This window comes from Neurospora tetraspora (genome assembly GCF_033439725.1).
Source record: "Neurospora tetraspora strain CBS 560.94 chromosome Unknown B0H65scaffold_6, whole genome shotgun sequence".
NCBI classification, from domain to species: Eukaryota; Fungi; Ascomycota; class Sordariomycetes; order Sordariales; family Sordariaceae; genus Neurospora; species Neurospora tetraspora.
This window is the reverse complement of record NW_026944388.1, coordinates 1,835,267-1,850,040: the sequence shown is the minus strand read 5'-3', so window position 1 is coordinate 1,850,040 and position 14,774 is coordinate 1,835,267. Positions and strand designations below refer to the sequence as shown.

General features: G+C 52.0%; 4 protein-coding genes across 4 annotated transcripts; 2 read left to right on the top strand and 2 right to left on the bottom strand.

Annotated features, from left to right (window-relative positions):
- The first annotated feature begins 132 nt into the window (after positions 1-132).
- B0H65DRAFT_498137 (UNC-like C-terminal-domain-containing protein) lies at positions 133-3,867 on the top strand. The gene has a single exon (XM_062827809.1). It carries the CDS (start codon positions 541-543, stop codon positions 3,790-3,792), a length of 3,252 nt encoding a protein of 1,083 aa, XP_062679427.1. The 5' UTR covers positions 133-540; the 3' UTR covers positions 3,793-3,867.
- Positions 3,868-4,380: 513 nt separating this feature from the next.
- On the bottom strand, positions 4,381-7,495 carry B0H65DRAFT_260895 (RNA recognition motif 2-domain-containing protein). The gene is made up of 11 exons (XM_062822612.1): positions 6,602-7,495; positions 6,354-6,527; positions 6,034-6,297; positions 5,412-5,972; positions 5,243-5,364; positions 5,162-5,192; positions 5,090-5,107; positions 4,968-5,040; positions 4,839-4,918; positions 4,670-4,784; positions 4,381-4,614 (listed from the first exon to the last, which is right to left on the bottom strand). Exons 1-11 carry the CDS (start codon positions 7,151-7,153, stop codon positions 4,466-4,468), a joined length of 2,139 nt encoding a protein of 712 aa, XP_062679426.1. The 5' UTR covers positions 7,154-7,495; the 3' UTR covers positions 4,381-4,465.
- Positions 7,496-8,634: 1,139 nt separating this feature from the next.
- B0H65DRAFT_472554 (exocyst complex subunit Sec15-like protein) lies at positions 8,635-12,190 on the top strand. Its single transcript, XM_062827150.1, has 8 exons — positions 8,635-9,092; positions 9,210-10,358; positions 10,411-10,622; positions 10,678-10,813; positions 10,873-11,165; positions 11,221-11,377; positions 11,514-11,767; positions 11,845-12,190. Exons 1-8 carry the CDS (start codon positions 9,042-9,044, stop codon positions 11,927-11,929), a joined length of 2,337 nt encoding a protein of 778 aa, XP_062679425.1. The 5' UTR covers positions 8,635-9,041; the 3' UTR covers positions 11,930-12,190.
- Positions 12,191-12,862: 672 nt separating this feature from the next.
- Positions 12,863-13,881, bottom strand: B0H65DRAFT_550936 (histone-fold-containing protein; the record flags this gene model as incomplete). The annotated part of the gene is made up of 4 exons (XM_062829774.1): positions 12,863-12,871; positions 12,927-13,634; positions 13,715-13,728; positions 13,794-13,881. The coding sequence occupies 4 exons, from the start codon at positions 13,879-13,881 to the stop codon at positions 12,863-12,865; spliced, it is 819 nt and encodes a 272-aa protein (XP_062679424.1).
- Between the last annotated feature and the right edge of the window lie 893 nt (positions 13,882-14,774).

Here is a 14,774-nt window from a genome sequence, read left to right as displayed (position 1 = left end):
GTGGCATTTCCATGTACCGACAGCCAGGTTTAACACGCCCAGATAGCGTCATTGCGTGCCACTGATCGACCCCTGGAGTTTTTGACATTTGACCCTTGCCGAGATCAAACAATATTTGACACTTTGACACAACACAAAGTTTGGACGGCTTCCGTCACCTTTGACCCAGGCGGCACGAAGCGAGGGTGCTACCGACAACCTAGCAAAGTGGCTGGTTTTCCACTTCCAAGTCGAAGGTGGCGTTTTTTGATGACAACAAAGCCCTTTCCTCCCATCAAGCGGTGTCCATTATCATCACGACATCGCCGTCCAAGTGTACGGTCAACAACTGGGTCCCGATAAGGCACCGACACCGTCTTGTGGCAACCACGACCGCGACACCGACCGCGACCGGCGTACACACTTGTACAATCCACTTCACACCTACAATCCCCCTTGGAAGATTAAACACCAAAAGGGGAGGATCGATATCGCCATGGATAGAGTACAGCAACGCTGTCATCGCGCCATTGTAACTTGAGACAGCAACGGGTACAAACCATGCGCACCCCACCAACTCTTTTCCTGGGCTTGCTGGGTCTCCACGCAGTTGCAGCGGCACTCCCAGAACCAGCATCGGTATGCGAATCGAGGACGGTCAACTACATCACCCATACCCTACCGCAACAATGTCTTCGTACTTCATGGACGACCCCGACCGCCGTCACGAGCGCAGTCGCCGCCGAAACCACCTCTTCTGAGGTCCCCAGTAACGAAACCGCAGCGCCGGCGCAAGCGAACGAGACACAGCAGCAGCAACACCATGACCAGCCCAAGCCGTCGGCGGAACATACACAGGAGCAGACAAAGGAAGAGCAAGAGGATGAGGACTTGGCAGCTAGCACCTTCATGTCGTTTGAAGAATGGAAGGAGATGATGCTGCGCAAGTCTGGCGACCCCGCCAACACTAAGGGCGGCCAGAAACAGGCGGGACAGCAGAGAGCCGGCGAGCACGACCAGAACGGCCCCAGCAGCGATACCGACGGCCACGGGCCAGGCGACGACGGTGAAAATTCGCTGAACTTCGACGCCCTCTCTGAAAAGGTCTCGGAACTGACCACTTCTCCCTCCGGCAACCCTTCGACAGACCACGGCAGCGGCAAAGCCAAGAAAGACGACCAAGTCGTCTACGAGGATGGTAAAACGCAATACTATCGCAGCAAGGATGCCGGAAAGACATGCAAGGAGCGTTTCTCGTACTCCTCCTTTGACGCCGGTGCCACCGTTCTCAAGACCAGCCCAGGGGCCAAGAACGCCAAAGCCATCCTGGTGGAAAACAAGGACTCGTATATGCTCCTCGAGTGCCATGCTAAGAGCAAGTTCGTTATTGTCGAGCTGAGCGACGATATCCTCGTTGACACGGTGGTCCTGGCCAACTTTGAGTTCTTCTCGAGCATGATTCGCCGGTTCAAGGTCAGCGTGAGCGACCGCTACCCCGTCAAGCTGGACAAGTGGGTTGAGCTGGGAACGTTCGAGGCGAGGAACTCGAGGGACATTCAGGCCTTCTTGGTGGAACATCCTCAGATCTATACCAAGTATATCCGGATCGAGTTCCTCAGTCATTACGGAAACGAGTATTACTGCCCAGTATCGCTACTCAGAGTCCATGGAACAAGGATGCTGGATACATGGAAAGAACCGGATGATAGGCACGATGATGAGCAGGAAACAATTGAAGCCCCCCCGGTGCAGGAGGAGTTGTCGCAGACTCCTGAACCTGAGCAGCCGAGTTCTCAAGTTGAACAATCTACTGTTGCGAGTGAGCCGGAGCCAAGTACTGTCACTGAGGTGAAGGAGGAGACGCATCAGGAAACCGAGTCCGTTCAGGTTGTGGAGCTGGGCTTTACGCCCTGGGAGCCAATATTCTATCGTGACTTTTCTCTGGAGATTTGCGCCTTGCGTTCGCGAACGACTGGTCAACCCACTCGTATCTCGCCTGGAGCAGACAACAACAAACATGGTATCTCCGCTGGAAACCCCGATATGGCAAAGGAACAAGCCTCAACGGGAAGCGCTGCGCACGAGACATTAGTGTCCAAGGCTTCTTCGGTAGCACCCAAATCTCAGGAAACAGCCAAGGTCCAACCTGCCAGCTCTGCTGCCTCTCACAGTTCTGCACCGCCTCAAGCAAGCAACACCACAACGGGTTCTCCCAACCACAATAAGGCTCCTCCAGCCCGTCCCAATACCGCCAGCAATGAGACTGCTCCTTCGGTCTTTTCCGCCGCAAAACCCTCTGGCAGCAGCAGCGGCAGCACGACCGGCACCACAGCCCGTAACGACAGCAAAGACAACAGCGGCAACAACGCAAACGCCGGCGGTAACAGCGGCGGCGGCAGCAGCCCCCCTAATAACAACAACAAAACCAACCAACAACCAAAGCCCAACTCCGGTGGCTCCCCCACCTCTTCGGGACCCCCCGCCTCCCCCACTGTCCAAGAATCCTTCTTCAAAACCGTGCACAAACGCCTAACCCACCTCGAATCCAACACCTCTTTGTCTTTACAATACATCGAGCAACAATCGCGTTTCCTGCAAGACGTCCTCTCCAAACTCGAGCGGCGCCAGCTCACGCGCGTCGACACCTTTCTCGACACGCTCAACAAGACGGTATTAACAGAACTGCGCAACGTGCGGCAGCAGTACGACCAGATCTGGCAGAGCACGGTGATCGCGCTGGAGACGCAGCGCGAGCAGACGGAGCGCGAAGTGGTGGCGCTGAGTGGAAGACTAAATGTGTTGGCGGATGAGGTGGTGTTTCAGAAGAGGATGGCGATTTTGCAGAGTGTGCTTTTGTTGAGTTGTTTGGTGTTGGTTATTTTTAATAGGACTGGCGGCGGCGGTGGGGGTGGTGGGGGTAACAGTGCCCTGGGAGGTAATGGAGGGATAGGAGGCAGGCCGGGTTCAAGAGGAGGAGGAGGAGGAGGAGGTTGGTTTGATTCCCCCGTTCAGGCTGTGCAGCGACGGTCTATTGGTTCTGGATGGATCAGTAATATGAGCATGAGCATGGGGGTGAGTGGTCCGTTTCCGTTTTCGACGACGGCGTCGACATCTGGATTACAACAACAACCGACAACAGCCGCAGCAGCAGAAGCACATTCGGGCTCGGGCGAGGATACAGATGCCGTGGGAACAAGCACGGGTGTTGATACCGCAGCACAACACAATCAACAGCAGCTCCACCCCAATGGCAATCATAACCGCCAACACATGTTACAGACACAGCAACACTCATATGCGTACTCACGCAACGACAAAGCCCTCCCGCTCACTCCCACCTCCGAGTATGACAGCAGGGAAGGGACCCCACTTGTTCACGCGTCGCCACTCCGGCAGACTTCAACGACTATAGACGAGGTTCTGGCGGGAGAGGGTGTCGACGGTAATTCACCGTTGTATACGCAGTCGTCATTCGGACCCGAGCCCGAATGCGTCCCAGATCAAGAGGAGTCGTCTCAGTCTTCATCATCTGGATCTGAGTCTGGCGGGTTCACGCAAGAGAGAACATCAGAAGTCTTCCAAGAAAGCACCGAGCCTATCCATAATGGAGTTACGAATGTACCTGTCCGTTCCAAATCTACCGAAGAAAGAAGCGAGAGGGTTGAGGAAGACGATATTGGTCTGCTACCGGTGGATTCCATTGGGGATCAACAGCAGCAAACACTACGGCCCCGAGCAAGGCCTCCACATACTCACCTTGGCTCGGGGACCGTGAAGCCATTGCCTGCTCTACCAGAAACTTCAAGTTCATAATAACCTAATGCCTGGTGGTTGAGTTCAGCGAGATCATGCATGCCAGCAAGTCCATAGCAAAATATACGTTTGAGCATATAAGAACAACAAGTTGCTGGTGATTTGAAGTGGGTACTAATACTACCTGAACGCAATGTAAACACCAAATTCTCCCAAGGGGATTAACCGCTCATTACGCTACTAACACATACTGTGGTCTAAAATACACACTATTGATCGCCCCTTGGGAGCAACTCTCCATCACAACTCCTCAAAACAGGCATTCCGGGCATGGGCCAACCATCCTTTCCTAGACCGCCGTGGCCTTCAATGACCCCTTTGGCATAGTCCAATCTGGTTCCCGCCGATATACCATCCGAATCCGCCTTTTCGCCGATTTCCCTCAAACCAACAACAACCCATGGTGCTCAAAATGATGCTACTCTTTTTCTGTTTTTCTCCATGTGGCTTCGAAAAATCTGACAAACCTGTCAAAAAGCTGACCACCAATTTCAAAACGGCCATTCCATGCCAAATCTTTCACACTTTCTCATAAACTGTCGAAGATTGAAGAAAGTCAAATATCGTATGTATCGCGCATAAAGGTGTCTCGAGCTGTTTTTCGTGTTGTCTGATGATATTGAAGCTCGGTCCTGTTTGCACGCTTACGGCAACTTTGGCCCATAGCGACCAGTTACTGAGCCGGATAGATGGCCTGCGGTTGGGTCTGAGTGTCGTAGTCGTACTCCTCCAGAGCCGCAAGTCTGGTGCCACGATCGTACTGCGAGCGACGACGACGCTGCTCGTCACGGAAGTGTTGACCCGCGTTCGGGGTAAACAGACCTGACACATGTGTAAGTGACATTGGTTCATCTATGAATCGTAATTCTCAACCTACCGACGTGCTCAGCATTCTCGCAGCTGCGCTTCATCTTGGACTGATTGTCCGGCTCAGGGAATGGCTCTTCTTGTCCAGCGAGGTCAGGTCTGGGGCCGTTGGACGTGAAATACAACTTCGAACTTTTAGTGACGACTCAACAATCAACAGAGGAGGCTTTGTTTCTCACCTTGGGTCGATAGTGGGGCGCCTCGAGCATGACTGAGCTGTTGCGGAACTTCTGGACGAGGCAGTCCTTTCCTTGGATGGCTTCAAAAGATCAGCATCGGTTTCATGAGACATGTTCAGCTAAACTTACTAGCATATGATATCTCCGCAATCTTGTCACTCTTGAAGCAGTTCCAGCGCTGGTTGCCCCGAGCATTGACAAACTACATAATGTGTTAGATTTGATCCGGTGATGCGGAGGTTGACACTTACGTCGACGATATCCAAGGGCTTTGAGGTTGTCAGCTATTGATAAACTAAGGTTGGAAACGGAGGGAAACTTACATCGACAAAATTGATGAACGCATATCCGACACTAGTAAGTCAGCAAACGTTGCGCACAACAAGGGGTGGGCTATCACCTACTTGCAGTCATTGGCAAAGTCGATGCGCAAGTACATGAAATCGTACTTGCCCCAGCTTGACTCATCAATGATTCGCTTGAGCATGGCTTGATCGACCTTGTTGGGAATGTTGCGAAGCATGATCTGAGAAGTTAGTTCTGTTTCTTTCATCGCGTCTAAGAATCACTTACCGTGGTTCTGACGTCGATACCCTCCCGAATGCGGTTGGCATCAACGTGGTTATGATGTCCAGCCACGTTATGGTACGGCGATCTGGAGACACGCATGGCATTCTGACGACGGCTATCCGGTCGTCCAAACTGCTGCATGCTCCGAGGACTGGTATAGTCGTTCTGCATGGCCATTGGCGTAGCGGGCGGCGTGTAAATGGAGGAATTCATCACAGAGGCCCCACCACTCATCGGCGTCAGAGGAGTCAGAGGTGCAACGCTATGGCCGCGGGTAGGGGTCTGATCGAGTACATAGCGGTTACCACTGTTGATGGGAGTTTGGTAAACCACCGGATACATTGCAATCTGCTGCTGGGGAACAGAAATGCTTGCAGGCGATTGAGTGGCGCGTCCACCACCAACCAAAGGACGGGTTGACTGGGGAGTTCTGGCAACACTCATGTTCTGGAAGATGTTGGTGATATCTTGCACCTGAGATCGGGGAGGATTATAGGCATCCGCTGATGCGAGACCCAGAGCTGGTGTGTCCGGCTGGCACAAAGTCAGCAGTAGCTGAATACCCTGTAGCGTTGAATGTCAGTCTATCACGTATACCGATGGAGAAATGGCTGTAGTAGCTTACATTGACAGTGAAACCGTTGAACTTGGAAACAACGGCAACGGCCACGTCGACGTCAGAGAACTCCGCAATGGCCTTGAAGAGACCTTGGGTTGAATCATTCAGACGCTGGAAGGCAAACAACTCCCCCTCAGCCTGGAGAAAGTTGTAGACGATTGCCTCCACCTGAGACTGGGCATAGGGAAAAGCGTAACCCGAACCCGGAAAGGCGAGAACCAGGAGCTGCCCTTCAGAGACTGGGTCAACCGAAGTACCCGGATATGCAATCTGTTTGGACAAGTAAGTCATGATGAACTGGATATGCGTGTGCATAGGAGGCTTACGTGGAAAAAGTCAACAGGCGCAATGTATGTTGCACGCCATTCGGGATTGCCTAGTTGAACATTGTCGTGGACTTTGCGAGCATCACGGATGTCTGTCAGACGAAGCAAGACTCTGCCTCCCTCTTGGACGGCATGGTGTTTGCCCTGCAAAGGCGAACCAAGTCTCTCCAGCTTCTGTGAAGGTATGTCAGTAACATTCTTCTTGTAGTGGCAATGTGAGTGTGGTCTAGCAAGGCAAAGACACCTACCTGGAGATACTCCTCAACACCAGCGACCCTCATCGGCTGGGACGAGTAAAAGACAAGGTAACGGGAGAGATTAAGATCAGTGCTGAGCCTGTCCGCGGCCTTGAAGCCGTGCTGCTTGGTATAGGAAGGTTGCACGGCGTTCAGTAAACCCTGCATTCCATTCTGTGCCCCGTTGACAGAACCGTGGGCGACCAGGGGGCCGGAAACAGAAACAGGAAGGAATGAGGAGGCCGTAGGTGACAGTTTCTGGTCCGGCTTGGAGATGGACGAGGTGGAAATAAAGGGATCCTTGTCTGAGCCACTGGCTGGGGCTACAGAGTACCCATCGGATGAGTTGTGCGAATGGAAATGGTGAGAATGTGCATCCTGGGAGGTAGCGGTGCCGAGGGTCAGGGTCCGGTTGAGCAGCTTGTTGGATCTCGCCGAATTGTCATCCGGTGAGAAGGCGGTCAATCTGGTATCCGGAGTACCTTCATGCTTGTACGAGTCGGCGCCGCCGCTCGAAGAGTGAGGTGAGGAGGGGTTGAATCCCGTGTCTCGTGCCTGCGCCATGGTGTGATGCAGGAATGGGAGTTGTCGCGTCGTCGTAATGCTCAAGACAGTCGACACGCTGGTGTCGTTTCGCCAAAAGAGGGGCGCGGTGAAAGAATGGACGACAGATGGGACCTGACCTGTCGAGTTTCACGGCCGCAAAAGAAAAGAGTTTCCAGGAAACGAGAGAACGAGAGTGGAAGTGAGGATAGAGGATAGTAAAAAGAGAAAGGCAATCCAAAACCCGCCTCGAGGGGAAAGACAAGAAGACTCTCCAAAAAAAGGTCTGCACCCAAGTGACCGAGATTGACGATGATGGTGGATTGCAGGGGAGGAAAGTGCGAAGGAGAGGGAGAAATTTTCAAGAGTTGTGTGCACGGAAAGAAGTAGTGGCAGAAGAGGAAGGAAGGTGGGAGGGGCGCCGACTGCACCGACCGCCTTGGTCACCTTCACTCTTTCATCCCGTCGGTACCGACACACGTTCAATGGTGCCACTTTGATATTCTATACGGAACCGCAAAGAATGACGCAAAGGCTGGCGGTGGGGGTTGTTTAGGGATGAAGTTTGATAATTTCAAAGGCATCAGTCCTCAGAAAGTCAACTGGTCTTGTAGGTTGGTTTGCTGCCCCACGACATCCCCAGTCGGTAGAGGTATTTCTGGATTATCTTGCCGACAAAGAGTAGAAGCCCAATGGTCAAGTCAAATCAATCATCTCGACAATGCGGTTTCCATCGCTGAAGGTTGAAGGGATGGCGTCCTTGTTCGTGACTGCGCAGCAGGAGCTCGCCCTGCGTGGGTGACTTCCTCGATTTGCATAGCCGGGAGTCATGATCGAAACCAGAACCTACCATCGGGGACCTCGCCGGTACCGGTGATGAGGAAGTCGAGCTGGAAAGAACAAGGAAGGAAGAAATGTTAGCATCAAGAAGGCAGTGTCGAATTTGTTATCATGTGCCTGCTCGCCTAGCGCGTGCCTCCTCCATCAACGAAGGAAAGCGCAAAACGCGCAATCATGGCCGAAGACGGAGAGTTATCTCGGTCATTTCTTCATGTGTATACAGCCGTAGTTGCCATGTTGACCAACCGAGTTCAGAAGAAAGAAATACCAGCTGGGAATTGACGAGTGTCTCGGGACAACAAGCGTGCTCATCCATCATGATAGAAATGATGGCGGCCATGACAGTCGATCCAGGTCGCGTGGAGTTGGCCAGCATCACGCATGCAGCACAGCTCCATGAAGAAGAGAGCGAACAATCGCCAGCAAAGTCTTAGAAATGTAATGAACGTCAAGCCTGCTCACGCTGGATCATATCCACGACGTAAATTCTCAACCTGTTGGCATTCAAAATCTTGGACTGCCACGAAGTCGGATGTCGTTGAAAAGAGGTGGTAGAGGAATAGCGGCAGCTGTCATCAGCTGGCCACCATGCATACTTCTATAATTCGTCAGGGGCATGGAGACTGACAGCTGAGTTTACTTACAACCACATCCAGAGGACCCTCCTTTTGAATATGTCATTGTATAGTACCTCTAGATTTCTTAGACCACCGGGCAGTTAAAAGCAACGTCTGCTTGTCCCACACAATGTGTACCGTATCGCGGGAAAGGAGCTGAAATGCAAGCGGAACAGACAGAGCTGCTTCAAGATGCCAGCCAGGGGCAAATGGCATCGGCGTTGAGTCCCAACGCTTGGGCCACCACTACCACTGAGGTGCACCGTGGATCTTCCCCCATTCCCCGTCCTTGGAGTGCGGCGTAGCGGGAAGTGGAAACCTAAGGTACCTCGACGGCTAGGCTACGACTAAGCCCAGAACCCTTTCTTTCTTCCACGACATCTTTTTGTGAACATCGTCAATCTCGGAAACCCATGTAAGAGTCGACTGGCGTATTCGGGTTCCCGGTCAAAATGCCCAGAAAAGTGCAAACGTGGGACGATTACGACTCCGCTGTCGACCAGGTACGAACGCCGTCATCGTTGGCGCAACATACATCGTTGCGCAACACCATCCATAGCTGGCGCGGCCCCCGTTGAACGTCCATGTCGGAGCTGGCCCAGTAACTAACACGGCCCTAGATTATTCTCACACCATCCGATTCCGACTTTATCGATCAACTGATTCCAGTCCTCAAAGATGCGACAGCAAGCGGTCGAACAGCAACGCTCGTCCAGAGCCTTTCCCAGTATGCAGAGGAGCGGGAGGGCGACATCGAACGGATCGGCTTGACGCAACACGAAGAGTTCCTTGGCTCCGTCAGCCAACTACAAACGATACGCGAGGAGACTGTGGCCCTAACTGCCGAAATTCTCGATCTAAACCAGTCGATCCAAGCAAGTACCGAAAAGTTGGCGGAGCAGAAACAGGCATTGGTCGATACACGCCGCGTCCGCCAGAACATCACCGACGTCTCCGATGCGCTCAGGGAATCACTCAAGATCATGCATGCTGTCAACAACGCCCATGACCTGATTCGCAAGAAGAAGTACTATGGCGCCCTCAAATCGCTGGAGGACCTCCAGAACGAATACCTAGTACCCATCATTCAGAACAAGTATGCCACCCAGTACCGGCTGGCCGATTTGATCCAAAAGTCTATCCCCGCGTCACGGAAAACCATCTCGGAGGCTGTCATGACCGATTTGAACACATGGCTGTATCGCATTCGTGAGACATCGCAGTTTCTTGGCGAGGTTGCTTTCTTTGGCACAAGGCAGCGGCTGGACCGTCAGCGGGAACGCGCTGAACAAAACCCTTACTTGGGTCATTTCAAGCTGAACTCTGCGATCGAGCTGGTTTTCGACGAGAGTGATGAGTTTGACGTTCTCGATAACGAAGAAGTCCAGGTTGACTTTACACCACTACACGAAGCGCTTCATATCCACGAGGCGCTAGGTCAAATTGACAAATTCCGTGCCGAGTATGCGGCCACTCGGCGTCAGCAAAAGGATCTACTCATGCCGAGTTCTGTGAATCTGTCATCCGACGAGGAAGAAAACTCAGAGCTTCGTGATCTTCTGGAGCAAATCACCGGATTCGCCGTAATTGAAAAAGCAACGATACAGCGTGCTCCGCAACTGCGATCCACAGTCGAAGTTGACGAGCTATGGGATTCTATGTGCCAGACTGCCATCCGCCTCATTTCAAGATCGCTCACAGACGTGGACAATGCTGAACTGCTTTTGAAAATCAAGGGGGATATTGCGCTGTTCATACAGACGATGGAGGTGAGCATTCTCTTGCCTGTCAAGGTGTATGGAACGCTAACTTGTCTTTAAGAGCTGGAATTATTCCGTTTCCATGTTGAACAACTTTCAGTTAACCCTCTTCTACAAATATGCCGAGCTGCTTAAGCGCAGATTCAGCGATGACTTCCAAGAGATTGTCTCAACCGACGATTACATGCCTATGCAAATCAACAACGCCGAGGAATACGAAAAGGTCCTCAAAGTCAGTTGGTATACCGAGGAGAAAGCTCCAGAAGAGCTCACGTATGTCACCTATCACCTACATTGCAAGTGAGCTCGTGTACTAACACGAAATTAGGTTCCCCTGCGTCCTCCCCTTTTCACAGATGTACCCCCTCTGCTGCATTGATATCAGGAATTTCCTGAACCAGTTCTACTTCTTCTCTAATGATCATTTTCAACATCCCAACATTGTCGATGAGACGCTCAGAAAGGTAACCACTTCGCCCCCTCCTTTGCGCCCTGTAGTGTCGAGATCTAATGCCATTGTCAGTCCCTGGACGAGCTCTTGACGGAGAAGGTCTGCCGAACCCTCGTGGAACGTCTAAACTCCCAATATCTAGGTCAGATCGTTCAGATCTTGATCAACCTCGAACACTTCGAAGAAGCTTGCCACCAGCTTGAGCAGGAGTTGATCCGCGCACGATCATCCACGTCAGCAGGCGGCCCTGTCTCTCTCAAATCAACAGAGGAGTTTAGGAGCAACAAAAAGACTGCCGAGAAGCGTATTTTTGAGCTCGTCAACTCCAAGATCGATGACCTTGTCGACACCTCCGACTACAACTGGTACGTTTGACCTACCGCCCCCCCGCGACTTTCCGCCTACTAACCATCACAATAGGATGACACCGTCAAAGCCCACTGAACCTAGTAATTACATGCAGACCTTGACGAGGTATCTGGAGAACATAATGGGTTCCACACTCCTTGGTCTGCCCCGGGAAATCAAGGAGCTCATCTACTTTGACGCGCTCAGCCACGCCGCCAATAAGATTCTTGTGAGCTATCCCATCTGCCTTGACCTCCTGAGCCACGCAAATTCCCTACCGAACTTCGACCCCTTTTCCTTCTTTACCCAATGCTATCCTCGCACATCCAAGAACTAAGCTAACACAATGTCCCATAACCACACAGGCTCTTCCACTATCCCCAGACGTCAAGAAGATCAACGCCAACGCCGTTGCTGCCATGGCCATGGACGTGCAGCACCTCTCTGCCTTCGTCGCCAACCTCGAAAATGCCCCCATGCTCGAGCAGAACCTGGACGAACTTCAGCAGACAATTGCGCTCATGCAGTCGGACAATCATGATGAGTTCTTCGACATTTCCACGAGGAACAAGAAGTATGGCCGTGTGGATGCCATGAACGGGCCGATACTATTGGAAAAGTGAGTTTGACGATGCATAATCTCCCCGCCAGAGATCATTGATGATGTGCTAACCATATTACTTTTCATTTTTCTAGGCTCACTCTGGGAATCGAGAGTGCCACTACGAGCCGAGCCGCTGCGCCGCTCGCTAACTTCGGATCGCGCTTCGGTTTGCGTTGATGTCTCGGTCGAGCACTAATAGTATTGCTGCTGAAAAACTTGAATTTGTAATTCTATATACCCCATATCTAGGACCATGTTTTCGTTTTAACAGGTTTAATTACATTTACCCTCCTGCCACACAGTCCCACATCTGGTAGCTGTTGCGAGTTATGAGTGCTCATCGTCCAGGACAACTTAATAATGCGCACTCAGTGACATATATGTCCAACAGCCTATATCCTTTTGAATATTCAAAATGTACCAAAAAGAACAAATGAGAAGAGAATCAGTTAAGCTCTTACCTTACCAAAGAGGTCATGGAAATTCTCAATTTGTTTCACATTTCTACCGTTGTTTCCTTGATAGTGGAAGTTAATAGTGTTGCTGTGACTTGAGTGCGCGTTGATTTGTCATGGACGAGGTGCTCTTACGGCGTCTTTCACACAAAATGAGACACGCAATGTCATGAAGAGCATAATCATGATTCCCAAAACAAAGTGCAGGTTCCTTATCAGTTCATCACTATATTGACTATGCATAATGCACTAGACGCGAAGCAGAACCATAAACTAAAATACCAGAGAACCGCAGCGGGATTCCATAACGCGAGACGCTCAAACAAATAGTGCAAAAAGCAAAACATAATAAACATCCTTGTGCCATAACCGACCGACCAGCCTTCCAAGCACCCTTCCTCCGTCCATGGTACGCACCTGAAACAAACGAAATAACCCGTATTTACGCCACGCCATTGTATATTGTTCGGTTGGCAGTCTTTGAGTCTTATCAGCTGAAGATGAAGAACCACATAAAGATAAAGAAGCGATCAAGGTGGAAGCTATGTCAGTGTGACTTGATGCCGTAATTTCATTACTCCCGCTCCCGCCTCTGGGTTCGTGACAGGTGGGATCTAGAAGACTCTCCAATCTCATCTCCTCCAGAAAGCGCGTTCTAGGCGTTCTGCGGTCAAGTTAGCATGTTGCTGATGAGTACGGAAGAGCCCATATCTACGTACCTGCTGAGGAGGCATTGTTGAGTAGTACATGCCATCCACGTCATACATGGGAGGCTGAGGCTGTCCATACGCCGTTGGGGCCCCCGGCTGTACCTGGCCCGAGTACATGTTCTGCTGGCGATAGTCGGCCTCGGGGGCAATTGCGTGGCCACCTAGCGTGTAGTCAGGAGCAGCCATGGGGTGCTGTCCGCCATGGTTAGGCGCAGCACCAACTCCAGGAATGCCCTGAGCTTGCTGGGCCGCGTTTTGCGCAGCCTGCGCGGCGGCCGCGGCTGACTGACCGGTCGCGCGCTTGGCGTGTGTGGAAGCTTCTTCTCTGGGCACAATGTCGATGAGAAAATCGAACATGTCGGACTTGGACAGGGCCGAGGCGATATCGCTACGCTGCAGAGTGCGGCGCTTGTTCTCCTCTGCATGAATCCACGCGCGCATGGTTAACTCGGTGATAAAGATATCACATCCCTTGGCGAAGAGGATAGGTGCCTCGGCAGAGATCATCTTGACTTCCGGGTCCGCCTTCATGACCTTCTTGATTCGTGCCAGGGGCAGCTGGTGCAGCTTGTAGTCGTGGGTATCATTCTCGAGATGGTTGATAGTTTGTTGCCAATAAGCCGTCAGGATTTCCTTGTAGTTGCCCTGGAGACCTTGATGGACATTGGCCCATGTTCCCGTGTAAAGGTCTGAGGGCGCAAAACCTTGTTGGGAGAGCTAGAGACGTGAAAAGCGTTAGACTGTGAGCTATGATGTAATGGGACTGAGAAGCCCTTTTGCAAAGGATGACAACTAACCGCAGCACTGGCACCTGGACAGAATATGTTGGTTAGTGAACGGTTCGCTAACAAGAAGCGTTGGATGGTGACTACTTACCATAATGGCCGCCTTGGCTTGTGTCGTAGACGGGCTGCTGGCGTTGTTGCTGGTTGTGCCCAGCGGAGGACGGATTTTGGGGATCCATGGCGGATATCAATGTTTGGCGAGCTGCGGGGAGACGGGACTAGTTGGTCGCAAATCGCTGGCCTCACTGTATTGGATGACTTGGGTCAATAAACCTGTCTGTCACAACAAAACTGAAGCTTCAGTGTCTTGCTAACGTCGCGTAATGGTCGCGCTTTCCCGAAGAGCTCTCTGTTTTTCTCAACCAGGAAGATTTGGCTTCTGCGCGTTGGGCCTAGAACTATCTATGATGTCGGCAAGCCCCTTGGGGTCTCTTTGTTTACTTGGGACAGAGCCGACGAATGATGATGGCAAAACCGACTCTCACTCAGAAATCCTGCTTGATTGGGCAGAGTGATTGGCGGGACTGTGGAGTTTAATCCCAATGGACGACTCGCTGCTCCGGGCTCGCCTCTCGTTGAATTCGGGACGAGCCACACGGGTAAGAGCTCCGGTTTGTGAAGGGGTGAAATGATTGGTGAGAATGGGGTGTAGGTCCGTCTTTTGGCTTGAAGCCAAAGGCTGGGAAATGCTATTCGCGGGTGCTGGTGGATGAGGATGAGATGGACAGAGTAGCAGATAAGCACGTACCTGTAGAGCAAATGACTTTACTGAAAAGACGCTGGAGGATGTGAAGAGACGGATGATGGAAATAAGTAGGATGGTAAGATGAATGATTTGTTGGTGAAAGCGGTCAGACTCACAAAAGGTTGGGCATCAGTGAACCTTTGAAGACTTTCAACAACTCCAGAGCATCACTGCAGTCTGCAGCAGAAAGACGCCGAAAGACAGCGACTGGCAGCTGTGGCGCGCTACCTGGCAAGCTCTGCTCGACGTCTCGCCCGCCCCGGCCCCGAGCCCAACCGTTGACAACTGGCACTCTCCAGCCTCATTTCTCCGCGCTATGACGCACGG